The sequence below is a fragment of the Arachis stenosperma genome, chromosome 1 (assembly GCF_014773155.1).
Source record: "Arachis stenosperma cultivar V10309 chromosome 1, arast.V10309.gnm1.PFL2, whole genome shotgun sequence".
NCBI lineage: Eukaryota > Viridiplantae > Streptophyta > Magnoliopsida > Fabales > Fabaceae > Arachis > Arachis stenosperma.
In genome coordinates, this window is record NC_080377.1 from 5,265,642 (window position 1) to 5,290,169 (window position 24,528).

Genomic DNA, 24,528 nt, shown 5'->3' on the forward strand with positions numbered 1-24,528 from the left:
ATTATATAAAGTATTTAAAATATTTTTTTGTTTTAATAAATAATAATATATACTATTTCTAAATTTATTTTAAAAATACATGTTAAGAATAAGACTGGACGCACTGACACATGATGGTATTTAGGTATATCCAAGCGTGTCCAAAAAAAATTTTTTTATTTTTTATTAAGACAGGATTGGACACAATACACACGCGTGTCGGACGAGTGTTGGTGAGTATTGTGTCCGAAATGTGTCCAACATACGGACACAGTAACTCAGCGAAGTGTCCAAAGTTTACTTTTATAGATACATAAGCAACTTCGTTAACTTTTATATTTGGAAGTTATGGAAGGACAAACTATGTCCAACGTTTGTAATCTTTGAGAACTTATTTAATAACTTTTATTATTTAAAGACTAATTTATTCAAAATTGGTATTCTAAAAAAATTAATTATCACCTACTCTTTTAATTTTTTCTGATTTGAGTCGCAATATATGAAAAAAGAATAAATGATCATTTATACCCATAAAAGATGATAACGCTGACATATGTATTCATAATAGATCAAAACTGATCTTGTACCCACGAAAGTTGTCTTCTGTGTGACAAAAATACCTTATTTTGGTTAAGTGCTTGCTTCGTTATTATCCGAACCTACATGGTACCCCAACCCTCCAAAACCCTATCCCTCTTCAATTCCATTTCTAATTTCAACCACCTATTCCTCTTTCAAGCCGGTAGCTTCCTCCTTCTCTGTCGTCACTGCTGCTCTTCCATTACTTGGCACTATCGTTTCATCCCCGCGCTTTCCTTCCCAAATCTCAACTCTCCGTCTTTCATCAGCATCGATTGGAGAAGGTGGAGGAAGGGTGTAATTATTGTGCAAAGTGTCATATTTGTTGTGATCCAAACTTGTGTGGAAACCATCATCATAGATTGTAATGATTTTATTGGTCTCAACTATAGCAGTAAGGTTCACGCTTTTGCTATTGTTGCCAAGTTGGATCAATTTTGGTGAAGTAGCATTGAGGAGGCAGCCTTGAATGGGTAACAACCCACACTCAGGATGCTCTGCCATGGTGAATGGGTACCGAAAAGTCCCAAGTTTTCCACAAGTAAAGGAGCTTGGACAGTTTTCATGGTTCCCATTGGCATGAGCAGCAGTAACAATCAGTAGAATGTAAGAAAACAAGAAGGAAAAGAACAAGAAAACGTGTACTTTCGTTTGGTTTCGAAATCCAAAATTAGGTTCACAAAATAAAAGTGGATTCATATAATAAATGTGTTCCACTGGAGTCTGGAGTTCCCATTTATTTGAGGCTTCACTTTCATCAGCATCGAAACCCAAGACCTGAACCCCATGATTGCACAAACCTGCCTGAACATCGAAAACCAAAACTCAGGTCTCGCCAACATCCAAAACGAGCTTGTCAAGATTGGCTCCCAAACCCCACTTCTGTGTTGAGCGCCGCACTCGGTGAGCAAAGTTCACCACGTTCTCCGTGAGCAACCGCGAGCAACTAGACATAGAAGACTGTAAAGAGCTTTTAGACTATTCCGTTTCGGAGCTGGCATGGTCCATGGGAGGGATGAGAAGAATACATGGCGGAGATACAAGGGCGTAATAGGGTTGATAGATGGTGTTGATTTTGTGGAAAGTCGAGCGCCAGTGATGGAGAAGGGTTTGAAAAAGAGGGAGAGTTGGGAAAGAGAGTATGAGGATGAGACGGAGGTGCAAAGGGACGAAAGAGCGGTGGTAGTGGCAAAGGAGGAGGAAGCTGCCGCCATGAAATAGGGATGGGTGGTTAAAATTAGAAATGAAATTGAAGAGGGATAGGATTTTGGAGGGCTAGGTGCCACGTAGGTTCGGATAATAACGAAGCAAGCACTTAACCAAAATAGGGTATTTTTGTCACACGGAGGGCAACTCTCATAGGTACAAGATCAGTTTCGATCTATTATGGGTATATATGTTAGCGTTATCATCTTTTATGGGTACAAATAGTCATTTATTCTATGAAAAAATCACAAATTAGATAATCACAAATTAGATCCATATTAATAGATTGTAACGAAGCCCATATTTAGATTTTTTTCTCCCTAAATGACGGGGTTTTTTATTTAAATAAATAAAATAAAAGCATTAATTACTGAAATAAATAAATTTAAAAATATTTACCTATTTACATTTCCCAGTCATATCTCGTTTACAGTGTAAACGAGATAGACCTTATCTCGTTTACAGTATAAACAAAATAGACTTTATCTCATTTACACTGTAAACGAAATACATGGAGTTATGTCCCACCGGCTATAAAAGGATGTGTAACCCTTGGGATTCTTCACAAACATATCGTATCATATTTCTCTCACAAATACAAGACATTAATGGCCAGTAATAGTCCGTACAATAGTTGTGCTTGTGTATCCCAATTGCCGTATGAGAAACGGCGACAACAGAGTGACATTTGAGTGCGAGGATCCGATATTATTTCGCACTCAGCGTGTGAATACATTGTCGGATTTGAAGAGTTTGATATTGAGCAAGCTCGATGGTACAGAAGCGAGGGAGATCAGAAGGGTGGCGTATAGATTGCTGGCTCCTATGGATAACGGAGTCTTCCGATTTCAACTATTCCGACTTCAAGGGGACGAGCATGTGCGAGTGATGCTCAACATCCATGGGAGGATCATGGTGGAGCAAGTAATGGAGCTGTCTGCAGAGGTGGGACACAGTGGCGGTGGTCCTTCAGTACACTCGACCTATGTGCAGGACGACCGACCCCTCGCACCACTGGCCATTCATGTTGCTGTTCTAGTGGATGAGGCAGAGGAGGGTGAGGAGGAGTCGGACGAGGATTACATGGCGGACAATGGTGATAGCGACTTGTCCGATAGTGGGGATGAGAATGAGTGTGTTCCGGAGATACCCGTTCTGATTGCGGCCCGCCATGTCCTGCCTCTAAATTACTTATGTCGGTAAGCAAATCATAATTAAGTCATACACATCTTACACAAGCAAATATTATTCTAAATTCATCATACAGTCCAACTACTAAAGTATTTTACTCAGTGCTTGTTACTACGAGACTATCCTAACAATGTCCACATACTTAGATTAACCGAACATAACGCAACTAACCTCAAAGTCAGCAGCCCTGGCGTAATGCGAGGTCTCGTTTAGTTTGTTGATGTCCCCGTCGTACTCCGCTTGGCGTGTCATCACCATATCGGACTCAAATATGGTAGGAAACGGTTAAAAGAGGGGAGAAAGAGTTTGACTAGATCAAAGTGGTTCAGGAACAGCCTGTAAACAACTTATACTTACAGGCGTCATTCGGTCTTATCTCGTTTCGTTTACACTTACGGTATAAACGAGATAAGGTCTATCTCATTTACACGGTAAACGAAATAACCACGATGTCACACTATCTCGTTTACAGTGTAAATGAGATATGACTGGAAAACGTAAATCGGTAAATATTTTTAAATTTATTTATTTCGATAATTAATGCTTTTATTTTATTTATTTAAATAAAAAATCCAATTACGCCCAATAACCTAGTTGATATTAATCCTATTTTTTTCCATCCTCCATAAGAAAAGATATAGTAAGGGGAAAAAAGGCGAGAAATGTGTCCGTTGGAAACTAAGGAACGTGACTGTTATGGAAGTCATCAAAATCTGACCGTTAGGATCTCCATATGTGTATGACCTTTTATATTCCTCTAAACTTTGTTTTCTCTATCTCACAAAAGAAATAAAAAAAAACTCTATTTGCATTCTCTATTTCTCTAATCTTCTCTTCTTCTCTTCACGCTCTCTCTTTTCACTTCATTGCAACTAGTTCATTTCTTTTGCATCTTTCTACAAGCTCTGTTTCAATGGCGGAAACAAAGAAAGACACTCACATTGTAGAAATCCCGGTGGACCAAGAACACCAAAACAACCACAAGATCCTCTCATGCATCACCTCCAACATCGCCGAAGCAATCGAAGACCACCCTCTGACCGAGATCTCCGACAGCCCCGGTCACCTCCTTCTCCTGAAGCTCTGGCAGAGACAAGAGACTCTCTTCGCTGCCCGAATTGCCCGAAAGGAAACAAAACTAAGCTCTCTAAAATCCGAACTCTTCACACTCTCCTCATTCTTCTTCATCTTCCACTTCCTCTTCCTAACACTCCTGTTCACATCATCTGCCAATTCACCCCAAAAGAACGGCGCTTCGTGCTGCACCAAGTGGTGGCTACCGTCTACGGTTTCTCTCTGCACTTCAATGGTGTTTCTTGTGATGGTTCATGCGAAATTGCGAAGATACTGGAAGGTGTGGGAGGAATTACAAGGGGAGAGGGGTGATGGGAGGGCACTGAGTAGGTGCATTCAAGAACTGAGGATGAAAGGGGCGAGTTTCGATCTGTCGAAGGAGTCGAGTTGGAATGGGAATGGGGTGAAGAGGATGAAGAGTTCAAGCGTTGAGATCAAGTGGCGGCCGGTTAGTTGGTGTTGCCGGAATTCGCTAACTGTTTGCATTTTTTGTTTTACTGGTTTTGTGTTCCCTGCTTCCAAGCTTCTTCTTTGTGGCTTCTGAGTTCTGGAATCTTCTTATGATGAGTTGGCATTTCAGAAATGAGGTAAGCATGGATGATTCATTTCACTGATTTCTTATTTAATTAGAAGGATCTTTTAATTAGGCATATCAATCAGGAGAATTTATCGTAAATCGTTAGTGGGAAATGGGGAGTGAAGAGTGTGAAGGTTTTTTTTTCTCTTTAATTTTTATTTCTTCAATTTTTACATGTTCATTATTGGTTCGTGCCTGTTTTTCTTCTTTTTTTTTTTTGGCAATTTGTTCTAGCAAATTTCAGGGAATGGAGCATTTTTGGTCCGATTAATTAGGAACAACTTTTCAAATTGAAGGTCGCTATGCTTAGAAGTAGTTCAGAATTATAATGCAACCTTCAAATTCTGGGTAGGGAGCATATGTGATGTGACACACCAGCAAGGCCCAGACATAGGAGACTCTTTGTATGAGGCTCGGTTTCAAGACACCATAATCTGAGCTCCTGTGGTTTTATACCAAGACAAGATATTTGTGTTGCTAAGTACTAGGATTTATTCTGAAGCAAGCAACACCTCTTGTGTGCTGAGTCCCTGAAATCTTTCAATATTGTCAACTTATCTGAGATATGCAGTAAAACTGCAAGCTACTCCAATTTTGCCACATTCTATAGGCCTATTCTTTTTCATACATTATGAATAAATTCATTCATTCGTTCAATTGTAGAACTGATGTTGCTTTGCTAGTTGTTGAATCTACAATCTTGTCAACTCTGTATCTACAGATCATTTCTTTGGAATATCAAAGCTGTTATCACTTCATGAGAATGGACGCAAAAGCATTTTCTAATTTTTTTTTTAAGACATATACTGTTGAAGATAATGCAGACTGCAGAATTATTCTCATAAGGAGTAACCATTGGCTTGTAAAAGATTAACTTTAATGATGGGAGATATTGCCACCAATTGATAATACCCATTTATGTTATTTCCAATTTATTCTCAGCTGAAAAGTTTCTGTTATCACCATGGAAAATAAAATACTAATGAAGATGGAAGATAATTTGAAAAATCAGAGAGGTTGCAATATTACTTGGAAGCTAAAGTGGCAATCTATCTTTAACATTAAAATGATGATATTTGAAAAATAAACTACTCTTTTGTCCCTTGTGTTGCGTTTGTTTATATATACAGATCCTGAAAAATACATAATCATGTCTGACAAATAAAAGACATTAAATTAGTATATTTTTTATTTTTCTTTCTAAATCTTTTGTATAGAAAAAATAAAAATGAATTGAACTTTTAAAATTTATTCTTTTTTATATTTAATTTATCACCAAACAAAATACAAAAACACTAAATTTTATCTTTCTATCTTTTGTATCTTATACTTAATGTGTTATTTTGTCATGTTTTCAAAACCAAACACAGCCTTAGAGACAGTTTCTACACAGTGCCAAGTATCACTCTACTGTTTATAAAGAGTTATAAACAACAAAGCAAAATGTTAAATTCTTCAACAGCTTTCATCCTAATCTTCCATTTTGGTCACAACATTGAATATTTCTCAGTCCGGGTAGAGATTAAAAAAACAAAATAAGACAAATACAGTAAGACCCAATGCTTTCAAGGAATCAAAGATAACACATTGAAAAATTTAGAAGTTAAGCTTTCCGAATATCGAGTTGCTACTCTACATATTTTTCACTTTGGATTACAATACAAATCAGCCTCTATGAGGTTGTTAATCCAGTAATGGAAGTCTTCTCTTGAGTTCATGCCACCCCGTCAACTATTCATCCTCAAATACTAGGTATGAATGTATGATACACCAACATAAATTATGCATTTTCAAAGCCGAAAATTCGGAAAACACCTGCAATCAAAATGCAGATAAGTTAACTGCAGCCTCTTGTTATTTTTGTGTTTCTAATAATTTTTCACAAAAGATATATACCTTCATCAGCCTGATACTTGTTTTTGTCATCACCAGCATAAGCCAGTAAATTATATTTAGGGTTCCACTCAACACTGTTCATGGCAGCTCTACAAGGAATCTGATGCACAGTTCGTCCAGTTTGGACATTCGACTGTTTCATAAGCAACAAAATTCTAATGTAAATCTTCGTTGCAAATAAATTATCAGAAAATTGAAAGAAAAAAAAAACAACAGGTTTTCCAATCACATGATAGTATTAAAAGTTGTGTCACGCATAAACTTACAATATCGATAAATAAGTCTTCACTCGCAGAAGCAATCAAATCCCCAGTATAATTGAAACTGATTGTCCGAACAGGCCATCTAAGAAAGATAAAATTCCATTCCATATTTGTCATAACACGATCTATAAAATCAGTATATATATATTAAAAAGAAGTGCCATATATGCAAGCCAAGAAAACTGACTCGAGCTTTGTGAATGTATGAACACACATCATCTCTGAGATATCCCACAAGCTAACAAGGGAATCAGCACTTCCAACAGCAAAATATCTGCCTCAAGAAAATGAGGTTATTGTTAAAGAAGATCTATTTGTTATGTCCATATATAAACATTTTCATGAAATAAAAAAATATAGAACATAAAAAAATCTAAGACACTAAAATATTACTTTTATGAAGAATCAGATATATGGCTGTGCATTTGTCTCCTTCCTATGTAATAGCAAGACCAGAAATACAAAAATGAGAAGCATACCTTCCTACTGGGTCGATTGCGATGCAATAACAACCAGCTGTATGAGCCATGAGGGTATCAAGAGGTCGAAGAGATGGATAAGACAGTACTTCCACAGTCCCTAATGATGGTGAGAATGTAACAAGAATATTAAAGAGAATTTTTTTATATACTTCATTTGGACCCGATGAAGTGAAATGCACTAGAGTTGGGATTCATATTCGGACTTGGTTAGGGAAAAAAGTACCAACTCAAGCAGTGAGCTCACCATTTCCTGTTGTTAGAAAGAACATCTCTCCTGTCATGTTCCAAGCAATCTCATTTACCTAAGTAAACACAGGAAAAGTACAGGATCATTCAGAATAAAATTAACTCAATATGTTAAGATCATTATGTGAATTATAAAATTAATTTCGTGTCTGTTCTCAACTGTATATCAAGTATCAGCCATATGACCAAACTGCAAGGATGTACAACTTACTACTGGAATTACTTAAAATGGATGAACTTTTAAGAAATCACAAAATCTCAGGTATAAATTCGTCCGTTTGAGTAAAAGCATGAGCTCCAGAACAGCATCATAATTGATAATGTTTCAAAATGGCTAAAAAAAGAAGCAAAAAAAAAGGGATTGCAGAGAGCCAGGAACCAGGAAATACATCAGCGGCTTACTTTGGCCGTAAGCAAAACAAAATCAGATTTCAAGGCAAGGAAGTCAAACAATAATGAAGTCAAACCAAACACATAAATATACAAATCTAGCACCAACTCCGATTTTTGAAACTAGGGTTTATAGCTCTACGCCTCTACCCATTCAGAGCAAATATGGATTTAATTTGTATTTCATTGGACTCCTAAATTCGGCCGTGGTTCCTGAACTTAGCTGGGCAGTTTAAAGGGTATGGAAATCAAACAAACATTAATCATTTAAGGAATTGAAAGGATACACACTAGTACACTACATATGTATATTCACATTTTATGCAAAATTTTCAAGGTTCAGTTTCATTTTCGTAATCTTGAGTTAAGTCTTAACGCATTCTCAGAAACAGAACAGACAGCAAGGGTTAAGTACAAAATATATAAACTAGGGTACTACCTCGTAATTGAACTTCCGCCTATGAATTGGTTTGAACTTCCGGACATCCAATATTGTTAACTCATCATCCTACAAAACATAAATGACAAGGTAAGACGCTGAAAAACAATGAGAGAATCATAAAACATAGTCTATTTAGTAACTAGCAAAGCTGATTGTGTAACAGACCCTATTGCCTACAGCTACATGAGTCCCATCAGGTTTGTAGGTAATATTGATGTTCTCCCCACTAAGTTCTGCCTGTTGTGAGCATTTTCCACCTGCAGAAATCAAATATGAGCAGTTTCACTTCAACATTCAAATACATATTCTTGCTAACATAACCATAAAATGCACTACTAATCTCACAAAATATGAAAGGTCATAGTTATCCACCCTCTAAGGCTTGGTTTGGTAAAGCTTTTTGAAGAGATGCTTGTGCTTTTTAAAAGTTCAAGCTCCTTATTTTGTGTTTGGTAAATCAAAAAGATCATGTGCTTGTGCTTGCAGCTTCTAAAAGATCGAGATACTTTTGAAAGTACCTAGGATAGAGCTTTTCAAAGTTGGCTTGTGCTTTTCAAAATTTAAGAGTCTAATATAACCTCATATGTTAACTAATTTTCAAATTTAATGCTTGCATTTATGTCTATTATAGTATTTTTAAATTTTAAAAGCTATTTTACCAAACACAATTGATGTTGCTTATGTTTATTAAAAGCTATTTTTGATTTGATTTACCAAATATAAATCCTACAACTTTTAAAAAGCCATCTTTTAAAAGGTAACTTTTAAAAGCTACTTTTAAAAGGTAAAAGTTTTACCAAACTAAGCCTAAATATGACAAACCAAAGCAAATTGTACAACTAATGTTCACTTACTACGAGCATCCCACAAACGAACGGTCTTGTCACCCGATGCAGTTGCAATCAGATCAGCATGTTTGGGGTCCCAACATAGCTGATCCACACTATCAGTGTGACCCTTCAATTCGATATCTTTGACCTTACCCTATAACAAGTAAAACCATCCCAGTGCCCGAAAATCAGAACATGATACACAAGAATGAGAAGTCAAATTTCCAACCACAAAAAACAAAATAATCTTTACTAATGACATAAAAAATAGCAGCAAAAACTGAAAGATAATCTCTAAGCTAAAAGGTGCCAAGGAGATATTATTGCCAAAATTACAATTCACCAAATATTTCCTGATTTGATAAGTCCTGATTCTAATAGAAACTTCCTTCCCAAACTCCAATATCATTTTCATTCTGGATGGGAGAAGGAACCAGGGTGGCAACTACTTCATTGTACTTACCAAACTGCAGCTACACCTCAAATAAACTCAACTCTTCTTGAGCTATCAATTTCTAAGAATTAACCATCAGTTGAGTTGCATTCGGAATAGTTATATTAGCATCATAATTGAAAGGATATGTTTACCTAAACCCAAATCCTTTGGTGGTAATCAAGTCAAGCCACATCCAACAAAAGATGAAAAGGGGATAGCTTGAAATTCATTGAAATTTTCATCTTTTTTGAAAGCAACAAACCCTAACCTAGTAAGCAATTTTTGTTAGGGAGAGGGAAGTGGACTGCTTTAATTTTTCCTCAAACAGCATATGTATGCATTTCTTTGTAAGAATACTTTCTCCAATCAAAATGACACCATCTATATGAAGATTAATGTCATTTTCAACCCCCATGAAGCCAAATTGAGGTAGAACTAATTATATACTACCCTAAACCTAAGGCTAATGTAGATGACCTTTTACTCCTCTAATCTATGACATGAAACAGCAAGATGATTCTCATCGTAAACAAAACGAGTCAATTATAAGGAAAACAAAATACTATCAAATAATATGCATCAAGGATCAAGCTTACATGGCCATGTGGCTCAATATGCCAGATTCGAGCAGTTTGATCAACAGAGCCAGAAGCGAGTTTTGTTCCAATGCAGTTCCATGCCACAGAGTGCACCTTTTCTCATACGAAACAAAACTTACCCAGTTTCAGAATTTAATCAGAAATAGTGCCAAGGAACTTGTCTTAACCACAAAATTTGAACATTGAAAACTTGATTACCATGAGAGAGAGAGAGAGAGAGAGAGAGAGAGAGAGAGGTACCTTCTTCTTGTGACCAGAGTACTCCCTGCTATGCAGATTCTTGAAGGGGATTTTTTCGTCCATCGTGCGAACTGCGAAGCGAAGAATCTAAAGCCGTTTTCTCTTCTTTGAGGCTTGAAGGGAAAAGAAAAGATTCTAACACAGTTTATGTGATTGCTGGAAGCTGTATGTGTTAGAGCTAAGGGCGTTCGGCGAGAGCAATTTGAAAATATATATTTGTATTTGTTAAAATACATTTACATAAAATATTGATAATAATTTTAAACAATAAAGATTATTATTTTTAATTAAAGTGTTTAGAATATAATTTTTTTATAAAAATTTATTTACTACTAATTACTTAGATAATTAAATCATTTATCACATATAAAGAGAAATTAAGATTAATTATTTTTTTACAATAATATTATTAAAATTTATAAATTTAAAAATAATTTACTATTAAAAAAATATTAATATTAAAAAAAGTAATAACTTCATGAATAATAATAATACACAATATATAATTTAAGAATAATTTTATTTATAAAATTACTTAATATAAAGAAGAACATAGTTAAATTCTATAGTTAACGCCTTCTGCTTCGTCATCCACACATTTCTGTACGAGGGTTTGAAGTGATAGCTTGTGTGGACCGCACCTTGCAAGACCGGAATATTGACAGACGGGTTGGACTGAATCATGGGCAATATCACTCTACAGATGAGACTACTATCTAACTGACGATGGTCTTAAGACATGGTGGGTGCCAGATAGCTGTGTGGTCCACCAAATCTCCGAACCTCCCTAGTGACAACAACAAAATATATTCTTACACAACATGTCGAACCAAAATAACATATCATACAAAACTACTCAAATTCACAATTAAACTTGAACTTACCAGTATCTAAGATTCTGCGAAGGGCCACACAGAGGCTTCATTGACACCCACTGTCGGCTTGACGACACTGCACATGGTACTTTAACCGGTCAGACTCGATCACTCGGTACTCAACACTCCTGCGAATACTGTAGTTCTTCACACCTTGAAGCACCGCCTCTCGGCTTCTGAACCTATATCCGACCCGAAACTCCACAATGCCGTCTAGGTTGTAATCTACTCCACAGGTGTCAGAAACCGGGATCCTCTCATACATGGCGTCCAGATCTAGACTGTGATAGTGACTTAGCACAGCCGATAGTGTCGGAATCGGGTGAGGTGGAGGCAGCACATGGCGCGGCACAGCCCCTGTAGGTGTCTCCGGCACAAACTCATCTTCATCACCGTCATCAGAAGACTCACTGTCTCTATTGTCTGCCACGTAGTCCTCTCCGACTCCTCCTCACCCTCCTCTACCTCATTCTCCGAAATTGCGACATGAATGGGCGGTGGTGCGAGAGGTCGGTCGTCCTGCACATACGTGTCTTGTGCGGAACTCCCACTACCACCGTGACCCACCTCGGCGGCCAGCTCCATTACCTGTTCACACATGATCCTCCCGTGAATGTCGAACATCAGTCGCACATGCTCATCCCCGTGAAGTCGAAATAGCCGAAACCGGAAGACTCCATTTCCCATAGGTGCCGGCAACCTATACGCCACCCTTCCGATTTCTCTCGCTTGTGTCACCCCAAGCTTGCTTAATATCAAACTCTTCAAATCCGACATTGTCTCCACACGCTGAGTGCGAAACAATATCGAATCCTGACACTCGAATGTCACCCGTTGTCGCCATTTTTCATACGACAATTTGGATAAAGCTCCACAACTATGAATGGATTGTTATTGGTCATTCATCTTTGTTTTTTAGAGAAACGAGATAGAGAAAGAATATGAAAATGTGTGTAAAAAATACCAAAAATTACACATTTTTTTATAAATGTTGAGTAAAGTCTATAATATATATATATATATATATATATATATATATATATATATATATATATATATATATCGTTTACAGTGTAAACAAGATGACACTTTTTAATTTAGATATGGAAGGAGGAATGGTGTAGGACAGAGTTATGGAATGTATGGGTGCTTTACGCAGTTGTGATGTCAAGAGCAAATCGGACCGTCCGATTTGTGTTTAAAAAATTAAAAAAAAATTGCATTACACAAATCGGACCGTCCGATTTGTATTTTAATCAATTAAAACAATTTTAATATTGAAATCGGACCATCCGATTTTTGTTTTCAAAATAAAAAAATTTTTAAAAGTACAAATCGGACCATCCGATTTTTTCTCCCTCACAAATCGGACCATCCGATTTGTGTTCAAAATTTTTTTAACAAAGAAATCGCACAGTCCGATTTCTTCATTTTATAGTTCAAAAAAAATTATCCCACATTCATGTCTAGCACCACCCACCTCCACACCTATGCACAACACACACAGAATCTGCATATCCAACAAAATTAGCCACAAGATGACATTTTTACGTATCTCTCATTTACACTGTAAATGAGATATACACGTTCCAGCTATACTAGTCATATCTTATTTACATTGTAAACGAGATACGTAAAAAATAATTTCGTTTACGATATAAACGAGATATGACACGATTATTTAAAATGGTAAATACTCATAAAAATATTTATTTTATTTATAAAAATAAAAAATCCGTGTTTATGATCAACACAAAGATTGTGATTGTTTTGACTTTGAGGCAAGGTTACGAGAACCGGACCGGTCAATAAACCGGTAAAGTCACTGGTTTAATAGTTCATTGGTTCGACCGGGGTTCAATCGGGATTCAACCGGTTTAATTAAATATTAAATAAAATTATTAAAAAACCTAAAAATAATTTTAAATATATAAATTCAATAATTTCTAACTTAATAAAATTTAAAATTTAACATAATAAATTATCCATAACTTAATATTAGAGATTCACAAACAACTTTAAACATCAAAATTTATAACTAAACAACAACAAAAAACGCACATAATGACAAATCCATAATGTTCTACGTTCAAAAGAAACAATTACTAGTAAGTTTTCAACTAATCAAAGGTGCAACTCATGAAAAGAGAAAAAGAATTGAGCCTTTAATGTACTCATGGATGACAACTTGGAGCCAAGATCAGCCAGAATCTTCTTGGCATCACTGGTAAAGTTCTTATTTGATCCTAATGCCTTCACAATATGTCTTGCTGCGGCTATCAAATTCTCTTCTCTTTCTAGTTCAGGAATCACAGGCTCAGATTCCTCAACAGCCATAAAGAACCAAAAGAAAAAACTCCAAAGGAAACAAGATTGATTGAACCCTAAATACAATACCACTTTCTTCTGTAAAATTCTTTCACCACACAGCTTCAATAGTAGTAGCTCACAATACACACCACACAGAACAACGAATTAGCAGCAGAACCTTATCAGGACCAATCAATAAAGCTCAAAAAACAAAGTTTGCACATGGATATGAAGAAAAACCTCCTTTTTCCTGCATAAACCCCAAAAAGTTACCTTTTTTTAGTCAAAGAGACAGAACAAAACCTATTACTACAATAATCAAGTACTTATATACTACAACCCCAAAAATGAACCATGAACAATACCAAAGTTTGAGGATACGATAAATTAAAGGGTCCATCTAGTGTAAAGATGGATATGTACAGATTTTTGTCATTTTGTGGCTAAAAAAGTGTGTCATTAAAAGTGTTGTTTTAAAGAAAAAGTGTTATCCTTAATCGTTAACTTGGCTCTGATACCAATTTTACTATTACTATTACTAATTCTGATTTCATTTTTATAGTTTTTCAATCTTGTTTTAGTTTATAATATTCTTTTTTGCATGGATTATTATATATAAAATCTTTTATCTGTTTGTCTTTTTCTTTAATATAATTTTTCAAATCCTCAAAAACTTCTTTTATTTCTACACTTTCTGTTGTCTCTAAATATCTTTTTAATTTTTCAACTTCATCCTCCATTTTTTCTTTCAACAGCTTTAATTCTTTTATGTCATAATATGGTATTTCAGGCATTTATATACTTTTTAAGTTTAGCTCCAACTTGTTTATATTTGTTTTTATTTCTATCCTTTTTATTATAAGGTCATTAATTTCGAACTGAAGATTATTTAATTCCCTTTTATACTCTTATTTTACTTTTTAATTTTTCGTCCTTTTTCTTTTTATTTTGTTTTCTGGTCTTTCAATCTTTGTATACTTCATTATTTATCTTAGAATTTCTGCAAATTCTATCATCGATTCATCACTATTTTCTAAAGATTCTATTAATTTTTCTAACTCTTCAACTTCTCTTTTTAATTTGTCATAGATTATTTTTAGAGTTTCAAATGCTCTTTGATTTATTTCGGAAAACTGTAAATAATTCAACCGATTTTCTCTTTCAAAGAGCTCTTGTTTCTTGTCTTGATAAGTTACATATATTTTTTCTTTATTTATTGTCATAATTTAATGTTTAGGGTTTCATTTAATTTTTCAACCTTTTTTGTTAATTCTTTAATTTCAGAATTTTCTTCTTTAATTTTTAACTTGGATAAACTTAAAGGGCTATTAATTTTAGATTTTCTTATTTGAAAATTCGATGAAACTAATTTTTCTAATGGTTCTTTTAATAATAGAACTGGGTTTTCAATAGCTTTATATTTTGGTATTTCTGTTTTTACAATTTTCTGAAATAATTCATCAACATAAATTCTTTCTCTTTTTTTAAATATTATACTATGATGGCTATTTGTTAAAGCATAATTTATTGCATATGTAATTGAAAAAGGTTCATCGTCTTGTTCCATTAGATTCTTCCTATGAAATTTATAAGCCAAACTTATAGATCTTCCAAGGTTTTCAGTTGACAAAGGTATAGCATATCCAAGATGGGCATTGAATTTAACATTTACGTTTGCCAAGTTTCCATGAACAATTCCAATTATTTGATCTATTGGATCATCAGTAATTCTTTTGTCACAGATTGCTAAGCTTATTGGTGAATTAATTCCTTTCATATATGTAGATTTGATTAAGACTTGTATAGTACTAATATGGATCCATTCAATTTTATATCTTTTTTGTTGATCCTTAATTTTCTCAATCTGTTTACTCAATTCTTCATCATTTATCAAAGCTATTTCAAGTTCTCCATTGGCAGATTTTATCTTTATAGGGGCTTCAAGTTGAATTTTTCCATAGTATATTATATTTTTTCTATTAAAAACTTCTTTTAAAAGATTTTGTTTATTAAAATTTTCATTTGATTTGAGATTTAATTCTGTTTTTAGAACAGCTTGTTTTTCATTATCTAATAATGCAGATAATCTATAATAGTCAGATTCTTCCGTTAATTCTAAACTTTCTAAATAATTCATAACTAAGAGATTAGGATAAAGGCGTACCTTTCTGGAGAAAAACTTCTTTTATTTAGAATATTTTACATAAGATGTTTTTATCTCCAGAGGGGAGATTGTAGATACTAACTCCAGAGGGGAGTTTAGAATTGGTTTTTCCTAAGGGAATTCTTCTTCAAACTATAGAATCGCCTCGGCAGCTTCCTCCTTGCTCTCCTAGCATATGAGTACTCTTAGCCTCCTGCTTTCTATGGTTTGATGCTTCTACAATTGCCTAAGCAACCTATTTATAATGGTTGGGTCTGATGGACAATTCCCATCCTTACCCTTCTTATGACGTCATTGCTTACGTCATTGTTTATTATCTTGCACCAGCTACATTGTTGGTGCTCTATGACCTAAGCGCTTACGTCACTATGCAATAATGTTGAGAGATGCTTCAGATGTGCTGTCCTCTTCCTTCATTATGTGGCCTTCAGATGCGTTGTCTCCTTCCTTTATCATGTGGGTTGATTCCGTTTCATTATTGCTTTCTTCAGATAACTCTGAGACACATAGCTGGCACTTGTGGTCTTCTCTGTCTTTTATCAAATAGCAGAGATTCCTTTTTATCCCTTCGGGGAGCTTTCTAAGAGTCCAGATAAGTTGTAGAATGCTGATTCAAATTCCACTAAGAGTCTCATCTCTCTTTCTTCAATTTCATTCCTTTTACTGGACACAAGCAAAGTATTTCTGCTTTTATAATTGATTCTTGTGTGAGATTCCCTTGTTATCTTTTGAGTTCTTTCGAAGACCCTTGCTAGTGTGCTGGCTAGTCTTCCTTCATGACTGTAGATTGTTAAATCTTGAACTTGATCAATTGGTTGAAAATTTTCTGGGAAGACGGACATGAAGATTACTTGATGTGCTGGAACCAAGCATTCTTCTTCTTCATTAAAAATAGGTTGACTATTCGTAAATTTTAGGGATATATCCCTTGGATTTACGTTGTCAATCATATTTTTAAATCTCTTTACTGCATCAATGAATCCTGCAGGAAACTCACTAATAATTTTTAAATCATTAAAAATTAAAATTGTATCAATTAATCCATACTGGAAAAACTGATAGGTGTCAAATGGGGAAGCTTCTGGAAATATAACCAGTTTTGTTAACTGTTCTTTGGCAATAGGATAATATCCCAAGATTGCCCTTTTTTCTTCAGTCCAATTTAGGACTATGTTAAGGGTTTCTCTGAGATTTGATCTACAGACCCTTTTCTTTCCTTGATTTCAGCCCTTGTAGGAATGTTTCTTATTATTCCTGTTCTCTGAGTTTGAATTGGAGCTTTATCTGCTCTTTTTAGGGTTTGCTCTGGATGAAGAGCTTCATATTCCCTGAAAGATTCCTTTGCTTCTTCCAGTGTTAAAAACCCTCCTTTATGAATTATCCTTGATTGATGTGTAAATGGTGCTGCTTTTCCCAGGCATCATATACTCCTTTCATGGGGCCATTATAAATTACATAATATTTTTTATCTTGGGTGGATTTTTTGATAATTTCAGCAATTGTTTTATTTTCTGGAATTTTTTCTTCACCTGATTTGTCCACCACGCTTAGCTGGCTGAACTCTGATGGTTTTGGTTGTTGTGTTGATTTCATTGCTTCGATGGCCTTCTTGAGGGATTGGATCTGTGTCCTTATTTGCTGACAATGCTTGCATTTTTCGAGTTCTTGTTCGTATTTCCGAATTTCTTGATCTAATGCGTTGTAGACGAACTCCATTCTCTTGTTAATGTATCTGCAATAACATTTTTGTCACCCTTAATATATTCAATTTTTATTGGATATTGTAACAAGAATAATTGCCATCTTACCAATCGTCCATGATTATAATCAACTTTTAAATTATATCATACGAAACCTGTTAGATAACTTGAATCTGTCCTTAATGTAAATTCTCTGGGTAGTAAATCAATTTTTCATTTCTTAAGAGATTTAATTGCTGCTAGAGTTTCCTTTGGGGAATATTTAGAATCTAGTGATTCTTTTTCTTGTTCCAAACTTTTTATAGCTTTCTTAGCTTTTAGACATCCTGACCAGGTTATGTCTGAAGCATCTGTTTCTACTATTAAGTAGTCATTTTCTTCTGGAATATAAAATTCTGGAAGTTTTTCACATAATTCTTTAATCCTTTGAATTTGCATACTATCTTTTTCATCCCATTTCCATTCTTTTTTAGTACTTATTTTTGGAAATAAGCTTTTAGTGTATTCTGTTATATTCTTTAAAATCCTTGATCCGAAATATAATTTATACATCCTAAAAATCTTTGTAATTGTTTTCTATCTTCTATTTTATTGGGAAATAAATTTACCTTTTCTAAGACATTTGGCTGAAGTTTTAGCTTTCCTTGAGTGGATAGAATTAATCCAAGGAACTCTATTTCTTGTTTTGCTATTCTTGCTTTCTTTTTGCTAAGAACTAGTCCTTTTTCTTTACATCTTTCTAAAACTATTAATAATTTTTGAAGATGATCTTCTTTATCCTGTTTTGTAAAAATTAGTATATCATCAATGTACACTAAAACAAATTCATTTAATTCTTTTAGATTTTCTTCCATAAATCTTTGATAAATACCTGGAGCTTGTTTTAATCCGAATGGTAATACATTCCATTCATAGAGTAACACACTTGTTGATTCTTTTGTTGGGCAAGTAAAAGCAGTTAATTTCTTTGTTTCTTCGTCTAAACGAAGTTGCCAATATCCTGATTTTGCATCAAGAGATGAAAACCAAGTCGCTCCTTTTATTTTTTCTAAAATAGAATCTTTTCTTGGAAGTTTATGAGCATCACCAATAGTTGCTTCATTCATCTTCTTATAGTTAATAACCATTCTTCGTTTTCCCCTTTTAATTTCATTATTGTTTTCAACATAAAAGGCTGGAGCCGCATGAGGACTTTTACTTAATCTTATAATTCCTTTTTCCAAAAGATCTCTACATTCTAAAGAGAACTCTTCTCTATCTCTTGCGGAATAAGGAATTTTATTTGGAACATTTATCTCTTTTGTAGGATCTTTTAATTTAATGCTTACTAATTCGTTATTTGTATTTTTAATATCTAAAGGATTTTCAGCACAAATTTTATCCAAAAGTTCCTCTATCTTTATTTCAAGATTATTTTTTGGAATGTTTATTTGAAAGTATAAATTTAAATAACATGTTTCTAATATAGAAAATATTTTAAATTTTAAGATCTTGTCTATAGTAGTAGTTGGTATTTTTATACGTTTTGATTTTTGATTTACTGAAGAATCATGTGGAGCTTTTAAAACTATGTATGTTAATTCTTGAATGAATGGATGATATAGTTTTAAAAAGTTATTTCCTATGATAAAATCCATTCCAGAATCTAACATATATATAGATGGAACAATAAACCTATAATTTTGAATAAAAATTTCAGTCATCTCTATTTTTTGGTCAATTTTATGTATTGATTTGTCAGCTATTCTAACTCTTAATGGTTTCTTTAATTTTTTCCAATCAAGTTTTATATTTGAACTAGCAAAGTATTGTGTTGCTCCAGAATCTATAAAAGCATTTATAAATTTTTCTGCTATTTTTATAGTAATAAATGTGGCATTATTACTCAGTCTCTGAGTCTGTTTCTGAGACATATTCAAAAATATAGTCTAGGTTATCATCAGATTCCTCTAAAGGTTCCATAAAATAAGACTTAGCAATTTCTATTTGTTTAGTAAGATCTTTTTATCTTTCTTTTTCGGACATTCATTTGCATAGTGTCCTTCTTCTTGGCAATACCAACACTTACAGTTTTCTTTTTTATTTGGGCAATAGTCACTTTTTTGCCTTTTGTTTTTATTGTTATTGCTTGTTCTAAAATACCTCTTTTTTCTCCAGTTTGGATAGTATTTTCTTTTTCTAAATTGATATTTTCTCTTTCTCAGAAAATTTTTATTAAGCCCATATTTTTGGGGTATCTCTTCATTATCCTGACAGCAGATTCTAATTATATTTGCAAATCTTTTTTGAGTTGCTTCTTGCATACAACGTTCTTTTATTTCCTCTCTTATTGCAGCGGTTGCTCCACCAAAATTATTTTCAATTGTCCCTCTATTTATTTCTCTTATAAATCTTCCTATTATAAATTCATTAGCAGGATATGGAAGTTTTGTTATATACATACTAAGATAATGATTTTTATCTTCTTCTTTTAATTTGTAATAATGTATTCTATATTCACATATATAAGATTCCACATTACATAGATCATATATCTGGATATTAGCTAAATGATTTTTTGCTTCTTGATATTCTTTATTATAGACTTCTTGTTTATGATCTATAATATTTTTTCCAAAAAATTCTTTATATAGAATCATCATTATATATAATATCTTATCATAAGCTGTTATTTTTGTTGCTAAATCTTCTATTATTTGGTTTTCTATTGATGTCATATAGTCTCTTATAGTTCCTTTAGTATGAAATCCTATGTAATTCCAAATATCTCTTCCAGACAATTCACTAAGCTTTGGGTTAGTAAAAGCTTCTAATAAAAAAGAATTTAACCAATTTTCGAAAATTTCTTTTTCATTCTTTTTACAGTCTAAATCAAGCATTCTTTCTCCTTCCATTTCTTGGATTTTAGGAACGTACTTTGATGGTATTTTTGTATATTTTGAATCTTTATTTATAAACCCCTTTTTAAAAGCATAATTATCAAAACCTGTTTCCCATTTATATTGAGATTGGTTATCTTTAGATGTTCCAGCTTCATTTTTTACTTGTATTGGAATTGCTGGTTCTTCGTCACTTGAATAATCTAGGATGTGTTCTTCATTTTCTATATTTTCAGAATTTACTAATTCTTCTTCTATTTGAAATCCTTGTTCCATAATATTATTTTCTTGAGCCATTTTTAATTGTTTAAAAAGCATTGTAACTTCTTCTAACTTTTCTTCAATATTCATAATTTTAGTGGTGGTTTTACTTTTAGATCTGTTATGTTGATTATATTTTGAAATTTTTCTTCTTTGGGATCCTCTTTTTCTTTATTTCTTTGAAATTTTATGGATACTAATATTTCTTCAAGCATATCTACTATAGAATTTAATTGTGGGTTAAAAGTATGATAAAGATGTGGGGAATCATTTCCATGATAACATTTCTTAGAAATTCCGTGTGAAAAATAAGTTTTTTCAGGTTTTTGAAGTCCTTCAATAAAACTTATAGTAAAATAAAGATTTTGAGAAAAATCATTTTGTATTGATTTTAAGAATTCGGTGTCATTACAGTTAACATTAGTTAAAATCATTAATTTTTGGTCTATTAATTTTGATAACTTGATTATTTCTTCTCTTAAATCTTCTAATTTACTTTTTTCCATTAGGTGACGCTTTTCTTTGTGAAGAGTTACGATTTAAAGTGTGGCTTTAGAAAGTGTGGTGTAGACAAATCTTTAAATCTGTACCAACTTTGATCTGTATACTAAAATTCTCCTAAATTAAAACATCGAAAATAAGATATATAATTTAGTAGTATTTTTATATTTTACTTGGTGATAAAATAAAATTATTAGAAAGAGATTAAAATATATTAGAGTTAATTAATATTTATAAATACTCTTATATTCTATACACTTGAGTACTCACAAACCCTAACAGCCACTCCCTCTCTCTCTCTCCCTCTCCCTCTCCCTCTCCCTCTCCGAGCTCTACCCCAGCCAGCGTCCAGCGCCGCTGTCGCCGACTCTTCTCCTCAGCCAGTGTCCAGCCCCGCCGTCGCTGATCCTCTTCTCCTGGATCCCTTCTCCTCACGTCGCCAGGTCTGCTCGGAGCTGCTATTGGCGTCGCCGCCTCTGTCCTACTTGTCGTCGGCCGCCGTGAACTCGTGTCTCTGTCCTCTACGTCGAGCCCCCCTCTCTCTCTCTGTCAGAGTTCACTTTCCTTCCTCCCTCACCGTCACTTCCCTTCCTCCCTCTGCCGTCGCCAGCAAACTCTGCTGCCGGCACCGCAACGAACACCGCTTCCTTCAGAAACTTAACTGGAACATAGGACATGTGAAGTCCAAAGCAGCTGGACAAAGAAAGTGTAGCTGACTAAACCAACGCTTCAAATTCCGTAACCGCCATTTTCTTACAACAAAATCCTTCGTTTTACTGCACCCTTCAACTGGGGCGATGTCTTTGTCAAAAGAAGCAGAGCCAACGTTAGGTTACCTCACGCATAAGGACACTGAGGTGAAGCTTCCACGGCCAACGAGGGTCAAGAACAAGACACCTGCTCTGATTCAAATCACAGCGGAGCAGATTCTACGGGAGGCTCGGGAGCGGCAAGAGGCTGAGATCCGCCCGCCAAAGCAGAAGATCACCGACCCCACTGAGCTTGGCGAGTACCGCCTCCGCAAGCGCAAAGAGTTTGAGGATCTAATTCGGCGGGTGAGATGGAACATCGGCGTGTGGATTAAGTATGCAGAGTGGGAAGAGTCTCAGAAGGACTTGAAGCGAGCACGCTCCGTTTGGGAGAGAGCACTGGAAGTTGACTACAAGAACCACACCCTTTGGCTCAAGTATGCAGAGATGGAGATGAAGAACAAGTTCATCAACCATGCACGCAATGTGTGGGACCGTGCTGTCACCCTCCTACCGAGGGTCGACCAGTTATGGTACAAGTATATACATATGGAGGAGATGCTCGGCAATGTCGCTGGCGCCAGACAGGTTTTCGAGCGGTGGATGAAGTATGTGGCATTTGAGAAGCAGTATGGTGATAGGGAAGGGATTGAAGATGCTATTGTTGGCAAAAGAAGGTTTCAGTATGAAGATGAAGTAAGGAAAAATCCCTTGAACTATGATTCATGGTTTGATTATATAAGATTGGAGGAGAGTGTGGGCAATAAGGAAAGGATCAGGGAGGTTTATGAGAGAGCTATAGCCAATGTTCCTCCTGCAGAGGTGAAGCGATTCTGGCAGCGATACATCTATTTGTGGATTAATTATGCACTCTACGAAGAGCTTGATGCTGAAGATGTGGATCCAACAAGAGATGTATACAGGAAGTGTCTCAACTTGATACCACACAGCAAGTTTTCATTTGCAAAGATATGGCTTCTAGCGGCCCAGTTTGAAATACGTCAGCTGAATCTCAAGGGTGCTCGACAGATATTAGGAAATGCCATTGGAAAGGCTCCAAAAGACAAGATTTTCAACAAGTATATAGAGATAGAACTGCAGCTTGGTAACATAGATAGATGCAGAAAACTATATGAAAAGTATCTTGAGTGGTCGCCTCAAAATTGCTATGCTTGGAGCAAGTATGCAGAATTGGAGAGATCTCTATCTGAGACTGATAGAGCTAGAGCAATATTCGAGCTTGCAATCGCTCAACCAGCATTGGATATGCCTGAGCTATTGTGGAAGGCATATATTGACTTTGAGACTGCAGAAGGGGAATTTGAGAGAGCAAGAGTGCTTTATGAAAGGCTTCTTAATAGAACAAAGCACTTGAAGGTATGGATAAGCTATGCAGAATTTGAGGCACAGAACAGTTTAGACTTGAGAGAAGAAGAGCAAAAGAGGGAATGCCTTCAGCGTGCTAGAAGGGTGTTTGAGGAGGAAAGGGAAATGTTATTGGAGAAATGGCTCAACATGGAGGCTGCTTCTGGGGAGGTTGGTGATGTTAACTTAGTCCAGTCTAAGCTGCCCAAGAAGCTCAAGAAGAGAAGACAAGTTACTAGTGAAGATGGTTCTGCCAGAATTGAAGAATTCATAGACTATTTGTTCCCTGAAGAAATTCAGACGACTAATCTTAAGATCTTAGAAGCTTTTTCATCTTTTGTCTTGTTTGTCACATGTATATATGTGTTCAAGTGATTACGGATGGGTCATTGACTTATTGTTAAAATCGAAACTGTTGAATACAATTATTGTAACTACAACTTAGCCAGTTATGTCTTTATAACATTCACTGTTTTATCTAAGGCCGACAAATGTTAATCTACATTTGAAAATATAATTTATTCTTTTTTTATTTAAAAAAATTTAAAAACAAATATGATTATAAAAAAATATAATTATAAAAAATTAACAAAAAATAAAAAATAAATTATATCTTTTGTTAATATTTTTATATTTTTTATTGACATAAAATATACTAATTTATGTTTTATTTATTAAACACAATTTTATATCTCTATATCTTTATTTTAGTATTCTATCCATGAAAACAAATGTAGCCTTTAATATCTTTCCGGCAATGTTTACACATGAATTTCAAATTGATTGAAACAAACCAAATGAAAAACTAAATATAGGAGCACAAATAAACTCATGATAAAATCTTATCCGAAGTAATATATATATATATATATATATATATATATATATATAAAATAGCTCACTATAAAATTCGTTCCACTTTTATATATGAATAGTAAAAGATTGAATCTTAATTTATTTTTGTAAGTATTCTTTCTTTTTTTTATTTGTCCTTATAATTATTAAATTTAACAAATAAAATAACATTTTTAAAATTTATATAATTATTATCACATATATAATATAAATAAAAATAAAAATTAAAAAAATAATATAATATTATTAATTATTTTACATATATTATATATATTATATATTATAAATATACCAGGACAATTAAAGACTAATATTACTTAAATTTGACCCCATCCCATACCAAAATAGATAATTATATGCTCCGAACAGATAAGAACAAAATGAATATCCGTAAATTCAAATAATATTATCATTCCTACTTCTACTTAGAAAAAAAAAA

The 24,528-nt window shown here is 34.2% G+C and overlaps 4 protein-coding genes across 6 annotated transcripts; 2 read left to right on the forward strand and 2 right to left on the reverse strand.

Annotated features, from left to right (window-relative positions):
- Positions 1-3,755: 3,755 nt before the first annotated feature.
- LOC130944428 (uncharacterized) lies at positions 3,756-5,337 on the forward strand. 3 transcript variants are annotated; one of them, XM_057872761.1, is made up of 2 exons: positions 3,756-4,616; positions 4,841-5,337. In XM_057872761.1, exon 1 carries the CDS (start codon positions 3,869-3,871, stop codon positions 4,571-4,573), a length of 705 nt encoding a protein of 234 aa, XP_057728744.1. In that variant the 5' UTR covers positions 3,756-3,868; the 3' UTR covers positions 4,574-4,616; positions 4,841-5,337. The 3 variants fall into 3 exon arrangements, with proteins under 3 accessions (XP_057728744.1, XP_057728737.1, XP_057728750.1); XM_057872754.1 differs by having other exon boundaries at positions 4,851-5,337; XM_057872767.1 differs by having other exon boundaries at positions 4,959-5,337.
- Positions 5,338-5,988: 651 nt separating this feature from the next.
- Positions 5,989-10,615, reverse strand: LOC130972701 (THO complex subunit 3). The gene is made up of 11 exons (XM_057897192.1): positions 10,431-10,615; positions 10,188-10,283; positions 9,180-9,309; positions 8,491-8,582; positions 8,323-8,391; positions 7,492-7,549; positions 7,245-7,344; positions 6,953-7,039; positions 6,769-6,847; positions 6,503-6,635; positions 5,989-6,421 (listed from the first exon to the last, which is right to left on the reverse strand). Exons 1-11 carry the CDS (start codon positions 10,491-10,493, stop codon positions 6,387-6,389), a joined length of 942 nt encoding a protein of 313 aa, XP_057753175.1. The 5' UTR covers positions 10,494-10,615; the 3' UTR covers positions 5,989-6,386.
- Positions 10,616-11,351: 736 nt separating this feature from the next.
- On the reverse strand, positions 11,352-12,082 carry LOC130974060 (uncharacterized). Its single transcript, XM_057898809.1, has 2 exons — positions 11,761-12,082; positions 11,352-11,689 (listed from the first exon to the last, which is right to left on the reverse strand). Exons 1-2 carry the CDS (start codon positions 12,080-12,082, stop codon positions 11,352-11,354), a joined length of 660 nt encoding a protein of 219 aa, XP_057754792.1.
- Positions 12,083-21,428: 9,346 nt separating this feature from the next.
- On the forward strand, positions 21,429-23,700 carry LOC130960156 (uncharacterized). Its single transcript, XM_057885498.1, has one exon. It carries the CDS (start codon positions 21,918-21,920, stop codon positions 23,607-23,609), a length of 1,692 nt encoding a protein of 563 aa, XP_057741481.1. The 5' UTR covers positions 21,429-21,917; the 3' UTR covers positions 23,610-23,700.
- Positions 23,701-24,528: the final 828 nt, after the last annotated feature.